The sequence below is a fragment of the Felis catus genome, chromosome D4 (assembly GCF_018350175.1).
Source record: "Felis catus isolate Fca126 chromosome D4, F.catus_Fca126_mat1.0, whole genome shotgun sequence".
NCBI lineage: Eukaryota > Metazoa > Chordata > Mammalia > Carnivora > Felidae > Felis > Felis catus.
The window spans coordinates 82,830,078-82,844,210 of record NC_058380.1 but is presented as its reverse complement, the minus strand read 5'-3'; the positions used below and the strand labels follow the sequence as shown (position 1 = coordinate 82,844,210).

The following is a 14,133-nucleotide window of genomic DNA, read 5'->3' as shown; positions in this document are numbered from 1 at the left end:
TCCTATCACAGAGCCTGGCACATAGTGGGTACATGGTCAGTCGTTGTATTTGAATAACTGATGAAGTTCTCTCTTCCCCCCCTGGATCTGATAGAGGTGTTCTATCTATTTGTGAAAAGACTGTATGCAGTGATGTTACATTTGTAGTACACAAAGGACACAGCTTCATTTAGGTTGAGTCTGAAGTAGTTATTCACATTGGAATAAAAGTCGGACACTTATGGTACACATTCAAAAGAGGGGCTAAACCAAATCCTAACTTACAGGGAAGTTAAATGGAAACCTGGGATTTTAACTGTTAAAAAAAAACAAAAAAGGACCTTCATCAATATTTATCAGTTTGATAGATTTTAGCAATTAGTTCCAAACTTAGAACTGATTTTTAAGAACCTAAATATTTAAATAACAATGAAAGTTGAAAACTAGGATGTTCAGCAGGCAAAAAAGAGAAGTATAAGTGCACGTATTCTCTTGACTTTTTTCGTCTCTCCAGTACACCCCCCTTTTCCATTTTAAAGCTCCCTTTGGGGGGCGCCTAGGTGACTCAGTTGGTTAAGTGTCTGACTCTGGATTTCAGCTCAGGTCATGATCTCTCACAGTTTATCGGTTCGAGCCCCACATTGGGCTCTGTACTGACAGTGCAGAGCCTGCTTGGGATTCTCTGTCTCCCTCTCTCTCTGCTTCTCTGCCTTTCTCTCTTTCCATCTCTGTCTGTGTCTCTCTCTCACATACATACATACATACATACACACACACACACACACACACACACACACACACAAACATTAAAAAAAAAATAAAGCCCCCTCTGGAATTCGACTTGTGTTTGATTTTGGGGTTCATGTGGCATAAGTTTGATTGAGAATCAGGTTTTCCTAGACCTTTTGTGGATGGAATTAATTATGAAAAATATTTCAAATGATTGGTAAGTAGCGGCATTTGCTAGTCAAAAATCTATCACCATTCCCTAGAAAGAGAGATGAAACTCCCAAGATTTTACTGCGTAATGTCAGTGGACTTATTATTTGTAGAACAGTTGATGCATTTAGGACTTGCTGATTCACTTAATTGGTAACTGTACTACATTCATAAGTCCAACAACTGAAAACAATAGGTCAGTGTCTGCTGTTTATGCATAAATAGTCACATCAGAGCGGGATATGTCTGAAAGGCAGAATCTGTTAGTTTGAGGAGGAATCTGGCACGTGAATGGTTCCATTGCTTACCCTTCTGAGGTGGGTCGTGCTCTCCTTCCCTGAATAATGTTGTTTGGGTTTTTGTTGTAGGTGTAGACGGTGACCTGTTCTTGTGTTATCAAGCTGGCTGCTGTTAAGTAGTATTTGAATGTGTTTTAAATGCCAGTGTTGAGGGAAAAGGCTAGACTGGATACATAGTTTTAAAACCAGTGATGACTCAAAGTTTTCTGTTTTACCGCCTTTATGTTTTAGAGCAAAAAGTTAAAACGTACAATAATTTTTGTTTACGAAATTCCACTTTTACATGGAAACCAAATGTTCATTTAAAGGACTTTGAAATGCCTTTTTATAATAGTGAATTATATTCCTTTGTAATTTCAGGGTAAAACCTGCATTTTGAAATCAATAATTTTTTGAGAAGAAGTAATTTTTAATTTAAAAACATTTTTAAAGGAAAGACAACATAAATTATTTTGTTCCACTGTTAAGAAGAAGGAAATCATGTTGGTGGTTTTTTTTTTTAACTATGTACAACATTTGTAATATTCCTTTCAAAAATACATTATTTTTAATTAGTAAATTTTAACTATGATAAGTGGAATAGTTTAGTAGAATAATTGTATTTAGTTAAAATATTATACTAATGATTTAGGTATTTTGCAATATAAAGTAAGTGAAACTGACTCTTTATAACAGTAATGAGTTTAATAGGTAGTGTCCTTAAAGCTCTGTTTCAGTGCAGTCCAGTTTGCATTCATACTGTCCAGAAACTTTAATGCTACATTATACAAAAAAAAAAAAAAAAAAAGAACTTTTCTTCATGAAGATTAAAAAAAAAAAGTTTATTTCTGAGTGCGTTTTGGGGAAGATTGAGCTCGTCCTCAAAATATATGACTTCTCAGACTACTTTCTGAGAGTGACCATTTTCAGTGTATAAAATTTGAAAATGTCATTAGGGAAAGAGCAGGGTAATGGACTATTTACCCGTTTGCAGCATATTCTCATCTTCTCATCTGGAAAATTAAATCTGATTACAGCTTGGATTAACATTTACGGTTGTGGGAGAGAGGAAGATGGTACCTTAAACAACATGGAATTGAACAATGAGATTATATCGTTTATAGCTAATTTTAAAGGCTAGCTTTTGAAGGGAAGATTTTTATAATTGTAAGCTTTAATATGTTCACTGTTTTGTTTCTTACTGACTGAAATATCCTAGAGGTAATGACTGGATAAACTGAGAGGGCATTAAATGTAATGCTTTCTGCCTTGATTCCTACCATGTTAAAAGTGAAAGCAATGTAGATTCCCGTGTTAACAGCTACATTTGCAGTTTCTCTGAAATTTCCTAAAAGAGCTCCAGCTCTAGAAGATTGTGACATTTGGTTAGTGTGCCGTTGTTACACATTTCATAGAAAAATGAAGTCAGTGTATTTTTCGATAGTCAGTTAAAGTGTCACGCCTTGACCCTTCAAATGGAGTCCTTGGCGTGACAGAGAAAAACAGGCAAATAACTTGGTAAGGTGTGAGTGTGTGCACACATACTAGTTCCTGATCTACAAATGAGCCCTCATACATAACCACAGTACTTTTATGAATTATTTTGCATTTCTGTTGTAAAAGATCTGTCTACCACGTTTTCTAGGAACTTGAAGCCTAAGGCAGAACTCAAGGTTTTGGAGCCTGTGTAAAATAATTTATAGCACCGTTCCAGCAAGTCTTGCCCAAACTCTTATTCTATTAATTAAACATCCTGTGGCAATCTGGTATATCTTAAAGATTTAAAGTATGTTATGGTAGAAGACTAGAAAACATGAACAATTGAGGTTGAAGAAAATTAACCTTTCTTTAAAAAAAAAAAAAATCAAGACATATTTGTTCTGAGACTTTTTTTTTCCCCCCTGCTGTGAAGACATAGCCTCTTAAGCATGGTCATGTTTGGTGCCTGAATCAGATCGTGCTTTTGGGATTCCCGTGCTGTGAAATGTCTTAAGTACGGAAATGCTTCTGGTGGCTTCCAGTGGAAGTGGTGCCCATGTGTCTTTGTGGAGACCTCCTCTTGCAGGGCCACAGTGCTGGAACAGGGAGTAGCCCATCACATGGACATAATGCAAAGCCTTGTCCCAGAGCCAGCTGCCTCTTTGAGGTGTATGTAGTTAAGAGACGTATGGACTCTACCAGACCATGTGTCTTGTGGCGAGATATTTTTAATACATTTTTTGTCGAAAAGTATTTTCCTGAGAGATGATGAAATTAGTTTTTAATTTTGTTAAGAATCAGCCACTTAAATCTGGAGAAAGTTGCCGAGAGAGAAGGAAAAGGAATGTTCTTAATTTTCCTTCAGGGGGACAATTCTTAGAGAAAAAGCTTGACATATGCCCATGCTTCTCTTCTTACTGCCAATTGCCTAAGCAAATTGTTGCTTTTTTCCTTGGTAGTTCTCTGATCTGCAGATTTTTGTGTTGAAAGTTAGCTGTTTGGTGACACTGCATTTGGCGGTGAGGGTATGAATGTGAGAAGGTGTTTTGGAACATTAGCAATTACAGTATTGGATGGTGGATAAAGAAATAGATATATAAATATTAGACCGATGCACAGTTTTCCAGTGTATGTTATTTTCCATATAAAGATATAGAACATTTCATAAAATGTTCCCAGACCATTTAAAACTCAAAGAAATGCAGCTGATGCAATGAAATACATAGAGTCCTTGTAAAAACATACAGACACGCAAGTGGATTGCTGCCAGACAGAAAATTTAAAGGCGGTTTGCTTAACTGCAGGGTGCTACGTTTTGCACAATGTGCCATGCTGAAACTGTTAGTAAGGCGGGTGTTGTGTTGCTTGAGAAAAGCAGATTGTATTTGGACCTTTTAAACTCAGATGTTTCCAATGTCGATATTTTGGTGACATTATGGCATTATGATCGACTCAATGTGAAAAAAGAGGATTTCACTCTACTGTGCAAAATAGACATTTTAAGGAAACGCAAATCAATTATTTTCGTATTTTTTGTTAATTTTTACAAAATTCCTTTCATAGTGTTTTATCAGATCGGATCTTTAGCTAATTGAATGGGACTTAGTAGGTTGGGCTTTGGGTTTTAAAAAGCATTGCCCTCCCTATCTGCCCCCATTCCGCTTTAAAAAAAAAATATTGCTTTAGAGAATGTTAAGAACCCTTGAAGTTTGCTTTTGTCACCCTCAAGGCCTTAAAGGAAAGCACAAGCTTTATGCTTGGATCATAGTAAATAATAATCCATGTATTCTCTTGGAACGTGATTCTGTAAAACTCTGGGCATCTCACTTTGGGGTTAGTCTGAGGACAGTTGAAGGAATTTGATGATGATGGTGATTATGACTACCACTGAGGCAGTGTTGAGGATGGCATGATTTGGATGAGTTCCATCTTGGCACTCATGGTCATCTTTACCGTTAGTATATTAAAATAAGTTGAGTTTTCTTTTTATCTATGCTTTCTTCTCGTTTTAAAGTTCTAGACTGCATATATGAGTAAAATACATTTTCTAATTATTAATGTAGTTTCTTATTAACGTAGTTGACCAAGGATGTAAGAACCTTCCTTCTCCCACCCATGAGTAGGAAACTTATTTTTTAACTTGAAGAATATATCACAAATTTTGGTTTTTGATATTTGTCCCCTCAGAGAATGGTGATAAAAAGATAAGTCTTTGTGTTTTTTGCCATCTTTATTTTCATGAGTATTTTTGTGGTTCCTGAGAAGCATCAACTACTGCAAGAAAGAGGACATGATATTAAAGATGTATATGTGACTCATTTCTATATGAGGTTTTCTGGTTAAAGAGTGTTAATCACATGACAGTTGGAAGAAAAAGAAGCCTTAGATTATTTTGTGGCTTTCTGAACTTGTTTTTCACCATTTCCCTCAGTGGCTTGCTTACAAGTGCATTTTTGTTTCAGTCTTGGGCGCAAATTTTAAATCCTAATATGCCAGTTGTTTTCGGCACCAGGGTGACGTACGTATGTTTTAGGAATTGGAACCACTGCCTCTTACGGAAGCTCTCCCCACCCCCACCCCAGCAGCACACTTTGAGAGGTTTGATAGGCATCTGGCTGTATCTTTGCATCCTGCTGACTAATTCTTCCCTGTAGACCTAGTGCTGCTCAGCCCACACCGTTAGCGCCCTCTGGCCTCCTGTCCCAAGAGGGCCAAGTTCTTGAGTGATTTCAGCCCTTCCGGCCAGAGAGAAGCAACAGCTTCTTCCTCAGGCTTACTGGGGCAGCTGTGCACAGTACCTCAGAGGGGGTCACTCCAGAATTCTGCTGGTCACAGTCTACACGGGTCCTTTGTCCCATCTACTACTTGCAGATGAAGGTTAAGAAGGAAATTGGTCCCCAGTTTGTAAGTCAACCAGAAGATCCTTCAAGAAGAGTTGAAATGGTCTACAAATAGTTTCAGCTTTTTTGCATCACCCATTGGTGGAAGCTTTGTTTTTTTGGTATGCCCTTTTGAATATTCCTGCTTTTGTTACTAGTCTTGGGTTTTGAAAAAATAACATCCATTGACTTGAATGACTTGAAAACTGGTATTTCTAGGGTTTAAATGTAGTATGTGAATAGGCTCTTTGTTTTCTCCCTTTTTGATTCTTTGCTGCAGAAAGGTTCTTGGCTGCATTGTTGTGTTGTGATTTGGAGGGTTTTAACTTTTAATGTGGATTCACTCATCGAGAAGTAAATTGATGTTTTAAAAGGTAGTTATGAAAAAAAAAAGATCGCTATGAAAACCAAGTAGTGTATTTTGTGATCAGTGTGCGAGGGGACCCTCAAATATTATGCTTTTCCACAAGCCTTTGCACTGATATGTGATTTCTCAAATATGTAATATTATTATCACTCCCCCATAATGTGTCTCTGAGGAACCAAGTATTACTCTTATTACAAAAGATTGAATGTTTTCCTAATCAATAGCAAATGGAGTGCTAATAGCTTTTAATTAGTACACTTCTGTATTGACTTACAGACGATGGCATTGGATTATCCTGCAATTATGATTGAGGAATCAAGTGAACCCTTTGTTAATTCCATTTTAAACAGATGGTCATAAAAGGTGTTTTCACCTATGTATTTTTAAAGTTTCTATGCAAGTCTTGTTATGTTCAGTAGAACATAATATCTCATTTCATGATATTTTGTCTGCACTGCCAAGCCAAAAGTCTATTGTTTGGTTCTGTTTTGAAGAAAACTTCATCTGGTTTTATCTGTATTTTCAAGAGTTCATGAGTGTTTTGCTAAGGGTATATTTTATTTTGAAAAGCAAAGAGTTTTGCATTTGTTCCTTGAAAGAATTCTTCTCTTACTCCCCCCAACCCCCGCCAACACACACACACACACACACACACGCATGCAATCTGAAACTGGTGTTTAAGGTGGTTTATCAAGCCCACATCTGTAACTGTGAAAAGGAGGCTTCTGATTAGAGAAAAAAAAGTCAAGCCAGGTTTAAGACTCATTTTCTTTGGAAAAATATATTGAGTGCAATTTGCAGCGGGCAAGATTTTTGCATTAGGTAATAGTCTAAAGTTAACAGTAGCATCAGGTCTTCAGAATTTTTCTTTTTTATATTTCTGGAGGAGGGTAATGGGAGTGCCTTGCCGAGTCCGTCCTTGTGCTCATCAACATAGCAGCCTCAGCTGCCCCCCTTGGATCCCCTGCCAGGGCTGCTATCATCTTCTGATCAAATATTAATGTGTGATCCTCTGCTTGCTCACTAATCCAAAGCCAATTAATATTATCTGTCAATTATTTACAGATCCTGAGGTGCAGAGGCAATTCCCGGAGGACTACAGTGACCAGGTTCGGAATGCGTAATTAATTTTTTACATGACAAAATTTATTTCAGAGTTGTTCAACATATTATTACTGTTCTTTTTACTGAAAGAGATAAATGAATTTTTAGAGGGAAGAGAAATAGCAATTAGGAACCCAAGACAAAAAGTAAAAACAGATGAGGTATCGGATTGAAAATATTGGTGCTAGATTTGGGGTGTTAACCTTCAGGAACAAATGCACAAAAAGTAAGGAAGAAAAATCTATCACAAATTTTTACTTTTTACTTTGAGGTATGCTGTAGTCTGCAGTTCATTAGGAAATCCTTTTTGGGCTGCCTGTGAACTTTATTTATTTATTTATTTATTTATTTATTTATTTATTTATTATTTATTTAAATGCTATTTAAGCAGTCAAGAACCAGCATAACAAAAAAAGAGAGGATGTGGAGGGAAGTTTATAACATTTCCTGGAATTTGAAATAGATTATGAAGCTGTGTGTTACGGTAGTACTCCAAGAAGAAGATACGCATTCAGGAACGGTCTTCAGGGTGAGGTTAGTTCTAATGATGGTAGTGAAAGTTGAGGTTGGTTGGTTGGCCCTGCCATCTCGAATTTCCTGTATCCCGCAAGCATGGAGTGAAGTGAAAGGAAATATTTTAGTCACAGAATAGCGCTGAAGTTGTGATGTTGCTCTACTCTTGATAATTAGATCCGGGTTATACATTCTGGATTCCAGTGTCTATCTTAAGAAATATTAGAGATGTTTTATAGCTCTTTGGGGGGCATCTTACATTTTTAGTTCAAGTAAGCAAGTTGGGATGCTTTTTAAAGCCATTTCAAGATAGAAGCATCCTTGATTACACTGAGTAAAACAATTATAAGGTCTTTCACATGTAGAATATTGTACACAATAAAAACATGTTTCTGAAGTACCTCCATTGAATTTTGTCCATTAAAAAATGTCCTTGAATGAGGATAAGTACAATGGTATAGAAATATCCAGTACAATAGTCGTAACACCTTTGCAATGTGGCCTGTTATATAGAGGGCAAGGTATCTGAGACATCTTTATGAATACAGGGGACATAATGTGACCAGGAATATAACTGGATAATCAGTATAATGAGATGCTTTGTAATGAGATTTTATTGTACAAGAACCCAAGAGAACTGGTATGGTTTGCTTTGTGTGTGATCTCAAGACTCTTGAATGAGATTTTAAAAATACTAATCTTCTCTAACCCTTGCTTCGTCTTCCAACAGGAGAGTTACATTTTTATCTTGCCTTAAATTGCTGTGTGATTGATTGAACCCATTGGATTTAAACTGCACAATCCAAAGATTATAAGACCTCATTATTAATAATTTTTTTCATCAAACAATGTCTAAAGAGTGAAAAATCTCAAAGTGTGGTTCTGAATAGACTTGAGTCCGTAGCTCTTAAGAAAATCATAATTCTAAAATCTTTTGTCTAGGTAAATAACCTTTGTGGTCCCAGGTTCTGAATTAGCCAACAAGAGAAAATTTTGTGGGACAAACCTGAAAATAAAATGGTTAACATCTGCATCTATTCCTTTAAACATAGTTTCTTGCTATATCTGAAACTTTTTGACCAGAATGACTATTTCCTCTTTTTGGTGTAACTTTTAAAAATCACATGGGTAGTATGTTCATGACAAAATACTTAGGAAATATGGGTAAATCAGCAATAAGTTTAAAAAAGAATGAAAAGAAAGCAAACGTAATTCACCTATAGTTTTTACTCAGAGATAACCACTATGACAATTTGGTATTTACCTTCCCATGTTTGTTTTTCTGAGTATATGTTTGTATGTTTGGGAGGCACATATGTGTATATACACATATGTATGTACAGTGCCCATATATACAGTATGTGTGTGTATATAGAGAAATACTCTTCTGTTGCATGTGAAACTCAGTTTAGAGATTAAATATTATGTTATGAACTTAGTTCCCTTTACTTTGGTTAATGGATGTTATCACAAGTATTTCGTATGTTGAAGTTGGAATAATTTAAAATTACGGTAAGAACCTAAAAAAATGATGATTTTCAGCTATTTTAAAGTATTCACAGGATAGTTACTTGTTTTCTTTGTTTAGATCTGTTAACATAATGTTAAAATTTGGAGGACGGTACTCATGGGCTGGATGCAGACTTAGGAGAGTCTTATTTAACATTTCTTCCAAGTCGGCATACGTGGTTTCCCTTCCTTATCACATATAACTCGAGAACGAAGGGTGAATGAAAGGTCTGCTTTGCTTTTGGGGAAGTTACCTCCACGTTCCCAGAAATTGATTTGACAGTTGATTGGATGGTCAAGGGAATGAGACCTGCATGTTTCTTATTTACCTTTTTATCAGTTGGGTGCCAATGTTCTATTTTTTCCTCCTCTTCTCAGCATTTTTTGGATTAAACCAAATTATCTTTCCCCTTGGTGTGCTATATATTAAAGGGTTCTTAGAAATGTTTTATTCCATAGAAACCTTAAATGCTGAATATGTGCTTGATCTAGACAACATTTCTAGTATTAAAACATTTATGATGTAATCCGTAAGGAATATGGGAGCTAATTCACCACAAAGCATAGTGCTTGTTACTACATAGGCACGCACACAAAATTCCCTCCTCCAGTTTTCCTCCTCATTCGCCTAACCTACCAGTGCTTGTTTTTACATATAGTGTATTTCCCATGTACCAGCACACTTGATCAGAGACACTTGCTGCTGCTAGATGTTTTATTCTGTGTGTTCTTTGTACCTTACAGTAAAAGAATCTGTCACAAATTATTGTGGCTCACTGCTTTAGAAACTGAGAAAAAAGGGAGGTTAGATTGACATCTGTGACTGAATAATGATGACCAGCCTTTTGGCTCTCCTTGAGCCACAAAGCTAGCACTGCCTTTAGAGTGGAAAAAGAAGTAAGAAGAAAGGGGAGGGATAAAAGAGAGTTACAAATCTGTGGTCCCGGAGATGTATTACTGTTGGGCCAGTTGTCTGCGTGGTATGATAATCCATTTTGATCTTCTCTGTCTTAATTGTCTGCTAAAGACAAATGGGCAGTAAAAGTTCATCAGTTTCATCTTTTTGCTTCTCGTTTAGAAGCAGAATAAATGATCCATCACTACAGAAGTAGCCTTTCTTTCTGACACGGAAGTAATGCAGACCCAACACGTTTTATTAAAATGTTTTCCCCTCATTATTTCGCTCCTCTCAGCTCTGATAGATCTTACTGTTTCATAAAAAATGTAATCTGAAATGTAAATAAGGGTCTCGATTCAGAAAGAAGAAGTAATGAGCAGCCTGAGCCACATCTTAGGACTCTTGATTGTAATTACTGACAAAGTGATTTCTCTGTGCCCCATTTTTTTTTTCTTCCTTAAGTTGTCTGTGACACCCTCAGACCGCAACGACATCTATGGTTTAAAACCATTAAATCACTGTAGCACTCAATATTTCATTTAAAATCTGGTAAGCCTGCTATCTTGAAACCTGAAAGTATAGGCTTTGTTAATTCCGGAAAGACATGCAATTCCTGTATTTTTGAAAATAGAGGAACAAACCAAAAAGGCAAAAGCAAGGGCTTCTCAGAGTTCACATTATTTATTCATCTGCTTTTGTTGAATGCTTAGCTGGTTTAAGTACTAAAACATCAACATTGATAGGATCCTGACTTGAATCCTGCATTTAAAAAAATAAATCTTGTAACAGCGTATTTAAGGAATTTAAAAAATTGTGTCCCTAAGCGTAATATGAAGTAGTCTAAATTTTTTTTTGGTTGGGGGGGGGGGCGGGTGGTGTTAACATTCCAAAATCACAGATATGATTTTTTGGTTACTTTGGTTTTGGTAGCTTAAACCACATTCTTTTCAATCTCTCACTCCAGGTTTAGATGATGAAGTTCTTAATAAAGCCTGGACCATAGAAAAATTTGTTAAAAAAGACCAGAATCGCAGTAAGATTATTTTTCATTTCTAGAAATGGTTCTCAAAGATATCAGCATGTCAATCTAGCGTTAAAAATAAAATACAAAACATGAATACCTTTTTTTGTTGGAAACAGCCTGTAGTTAATTAAGTAGATTTATAATTATTCTGTTTACTGTATTCATTCATAATTATGGAAATAATTGGTAAAACTTTATTCATTGTGATTAGTGTAGTTTTAATGAATACTAATTGAATTAAGGGAGGAAAGGATAGTTAACATGTTAGCAAATTATGGTCACCCATTCTCATCAAAATCCCATCTTTGGTTTCAAAACATTATATGCTTTTCCAGATTAAAAAGGGCCTTTAGTAATTATAACATGTACTATGGGATAATTTGGAGTAAAGCTATGGTAACCTATCAGAAGATTACCATAAATAGCCTTGTAATATGTCAAGTGTAATAGGCATTACACATACCATTTTAAAACATGTTAGTTATAATACGATTACCTCTTGTCCTAAAACATGAAGAATTAATAATTTGTTCTCACAGTTGCACTTTTTACAGCCTGTTTGTTCCAAGAGTAGTGCTTAGAGGGGGTGTACAAGAAGTTGCTTCTCCAGTGTGCTCATCTATATTTTGGTGAAATATAGCCAGTGTCTTAGAGGTTTTTGAATAGAGGTCTGAGCACCCTTACTCACCCTATTTATATAGTTCGCTGTTTAGAGTTGCAGGTAATTTTTCTTTCCACTGGCACTGAAACAGAGGTTATAATGAAACCAACAATCTTTATGCATTTATAGAAACTATAAAAATTTTATGGAAATCTTTATATAGAAACTAACAGTGTTTCTTGTACAAGCTCTATAAGCAATGTAGAAACATGGGACACTGGGAAAAATAAAAAGGTACCCTTTCTTTTATGGTTTTATATGGTCTGTGTGATTTTAAAATTTCACTATAGGCAGTTAAGCAAATTATAAAAACATACATCACCTATATACTAAAAAGGAACAAAAATATGTTGCATAACTTAGGCTAATTGTGATGGAAATTGGCATTTGTGAGTTGCGTGTAATTGCTTAAATATGGAGTTTTCATCTGTTCATACTTCAGGTATGCTCTAAAGAAAACATTTTTTAAGCTCACAATTATTCATAGTGTAACCTATGTAAATGGTTTGGAAGATTCTGATTAGAAAGACAACAGAGATAATATTTACTCAAGACTTAAACTACCTGTATGTTGGTGATGGCCTCAGTTCTTTTGGTGAGCTCCTGTTTAAAAACTTTTGTGTTATTTTTTTTTCTAAATCTTGATAAGCCAGAGACTAAACATTTCTATTCAAAACTTGTTCATGCCCTGATTCATTGAAAGAATACAGATATAGTAACAATATAATATATAATAATACAGAAAATTACAGATATAGTCCACAGCTCCTAAATTTTCTGTTACTGTGAAAGGAAGTCTCATACTGACATTATATAATATGACACACGTGTGTAATATTCACACAAGATTTAAAACAAATGACACAATTTGATTTTTCTCATTATTGTTAGGTGGAGAACCACACTGCTGTGCGCCTGGTTTGCATAAAATGTGACGTTGATTCCAGAAGGATTCTGCCAGTCTTTCTATAGTGACTTATCTAAGCTGTAGAATCTTCAAATTGGAATTGAGACTTTGGGCCTTGCTTTCACCAAACTCACAAAGAGTAGAATCAGACCTGGGTATATCCCATTTCTCTTGGAAACTTGAGCTTCCTTCCCCCCCACCCCCATTGTTCTCCAAGGTGTGGGTGCTGTCATACTTCCAATCTGCTCATATAATCTGCTCAGATTTGATCCACTTTAAATGGTGAGGTCAAGTTTGGTCCTGGAAACCATATACATGGGAACAGAATATATTGATTCATTTGAATCTCAGCCAAAGGGTCAAATAGATCACACTTTAAAATGGCTCTACAGGGGCACCTGGGTGGCTCAGTTGGTTAAGCATCCAACTTCGGCTCAGGTCATGATCTTGCAGTCCGTGAGTTGGAGCCCCGCGTCAGGCTCTGTGCTGACAGCTCAGAGCCTGGAGCCCATTTCAGATTCTGTGTCTCCCTCTTTCTCTGACCCTCCCCTGTTCATGCTCTTCCTCTCTCTGCCTCAAAAATAAATAAATGTTAAAACAAATTTTTTTTTAAATGGCTCTACAACCTGACCTTTAAAAGACTAACTTATAAGTGGCTGCATTTTCTGATTTTTTTTCCCCCTTGTGCCTTTGATGGCAGAAACTGGGAGACTAGATTTGATTTTATGCATTAATTGAATGAGAGATTGATAAGTGTAGTGTCTGCACACTGTGAGCCAGATACCGTAGCAGGTAAAGAAGAGAGAAGTAGTAGATTCCATCTTTCCCCTGAAGGACCTTAGTGTCTAGTAGGCTACCGGGGTAATGGGGTCTAGTAGGGGTCTAGACCTTACGGTCTGGTAGGCTACAGGGGTTGTTTTGTTGGACTGTTAGAACAATGGCATGACCAGAAATTGGGGATGTCTCTGAAAACTAGGACCTTTGGGTAGGGATGCCACCATGTAATCACATTCCTCCAATTTCTTGTCCTTTGTGTTATGACGCTGTAGAAGGTAATGAAGTTAATCAGAGTAGTACAGAGAAACCCAAGTGGAAAGTCCTGAAGCTGCCCTTAAAGATCATCTTTTAAGTTTGTTTTAGATGTGTGCTTTTTCCAAGAGTCACTGTTGATTTACGGATTTTTCCACCTCTTGCTCAAAAAGGTCCGTTTCCATATTTCTTAGTAACTTGGCAGTCTGGGACTGTAGATGGAAATATAATTTTCTCATCCACAGATATAAACTCTCAATCTCTTTAGACCCTAGGAGGTGATCGTTTAGCATAATAGCAACAGAGCACCCCGCTGAAGCAGCTTTCTTCAAGTAGTGCGTCAGTATCCACGATTGCCATCCAGTGTAGCCATTTTGATGGACCACATTACAGATTTTGAAAAGATTCATTGATAGATTGCAGATGTATAAATGCAATCCAGATTAAACATCTGCTTCCTTGTATATGTTTAAGAGTGTCCTGTTCTTGATGATTGTCTTGGTTTTAATGTTTTTTCGAGTATAAGTTCACGGATGGGTAAACAATAATCCTAAAAAAAAAAAAAAT

The 14,133-nt window shown here is 36.3% G+C and overlaps 1 protein-coding gene and 1 long non-coding RNA gene across 10 annotated transcripts in view; one reads left to right on the top strand and one right to left on the bottom strand.

Moving 5' to 3' along the window:
• The window catches only part of DENND1A (DENN domain containing 1A), a 510,341-nt gene that overhangs the window by 123,742 nt on the left and 372,466 nt on the right, over positions 1–14,133 (top strand). For all 8 annotated transcript variants that reach the window (XM_045043640.1, XM_045043639.1, XM_045043642.1 and 5 more), the window contains exon 3: positions 6,987–7,030. In XM_045043640.1, coding sequence (XP_044899575.1) covers positions 6,987–7,030 — 44 coding nt within the window. The remainder of the gene's footprint in view (positions 1–6,986; positions 7,031–14,133) is intronic.
• Positions 1–14,133, bottom strand: part of LOC109493601 — a 59,500-nt gene that overhangs the window by 18,160 nt on the left and 27,207 nt on the right. The window contains exon 3 of one of the 2 annotated variants that reach the window (XR_002147876.3): positions 13,524–14,116. The exons of the other annotated variant lie outside the window; for it this stretch is intronic. This is a non-coding gene — a long non-coding RNA (uncharacterized LOC109493601). Of the gene's footprint in view, positions 1–13,523; positions 14,117–14,133 lie in introns of those variants that run through there. 2 annotated transcript variants of the gene reach the window in all.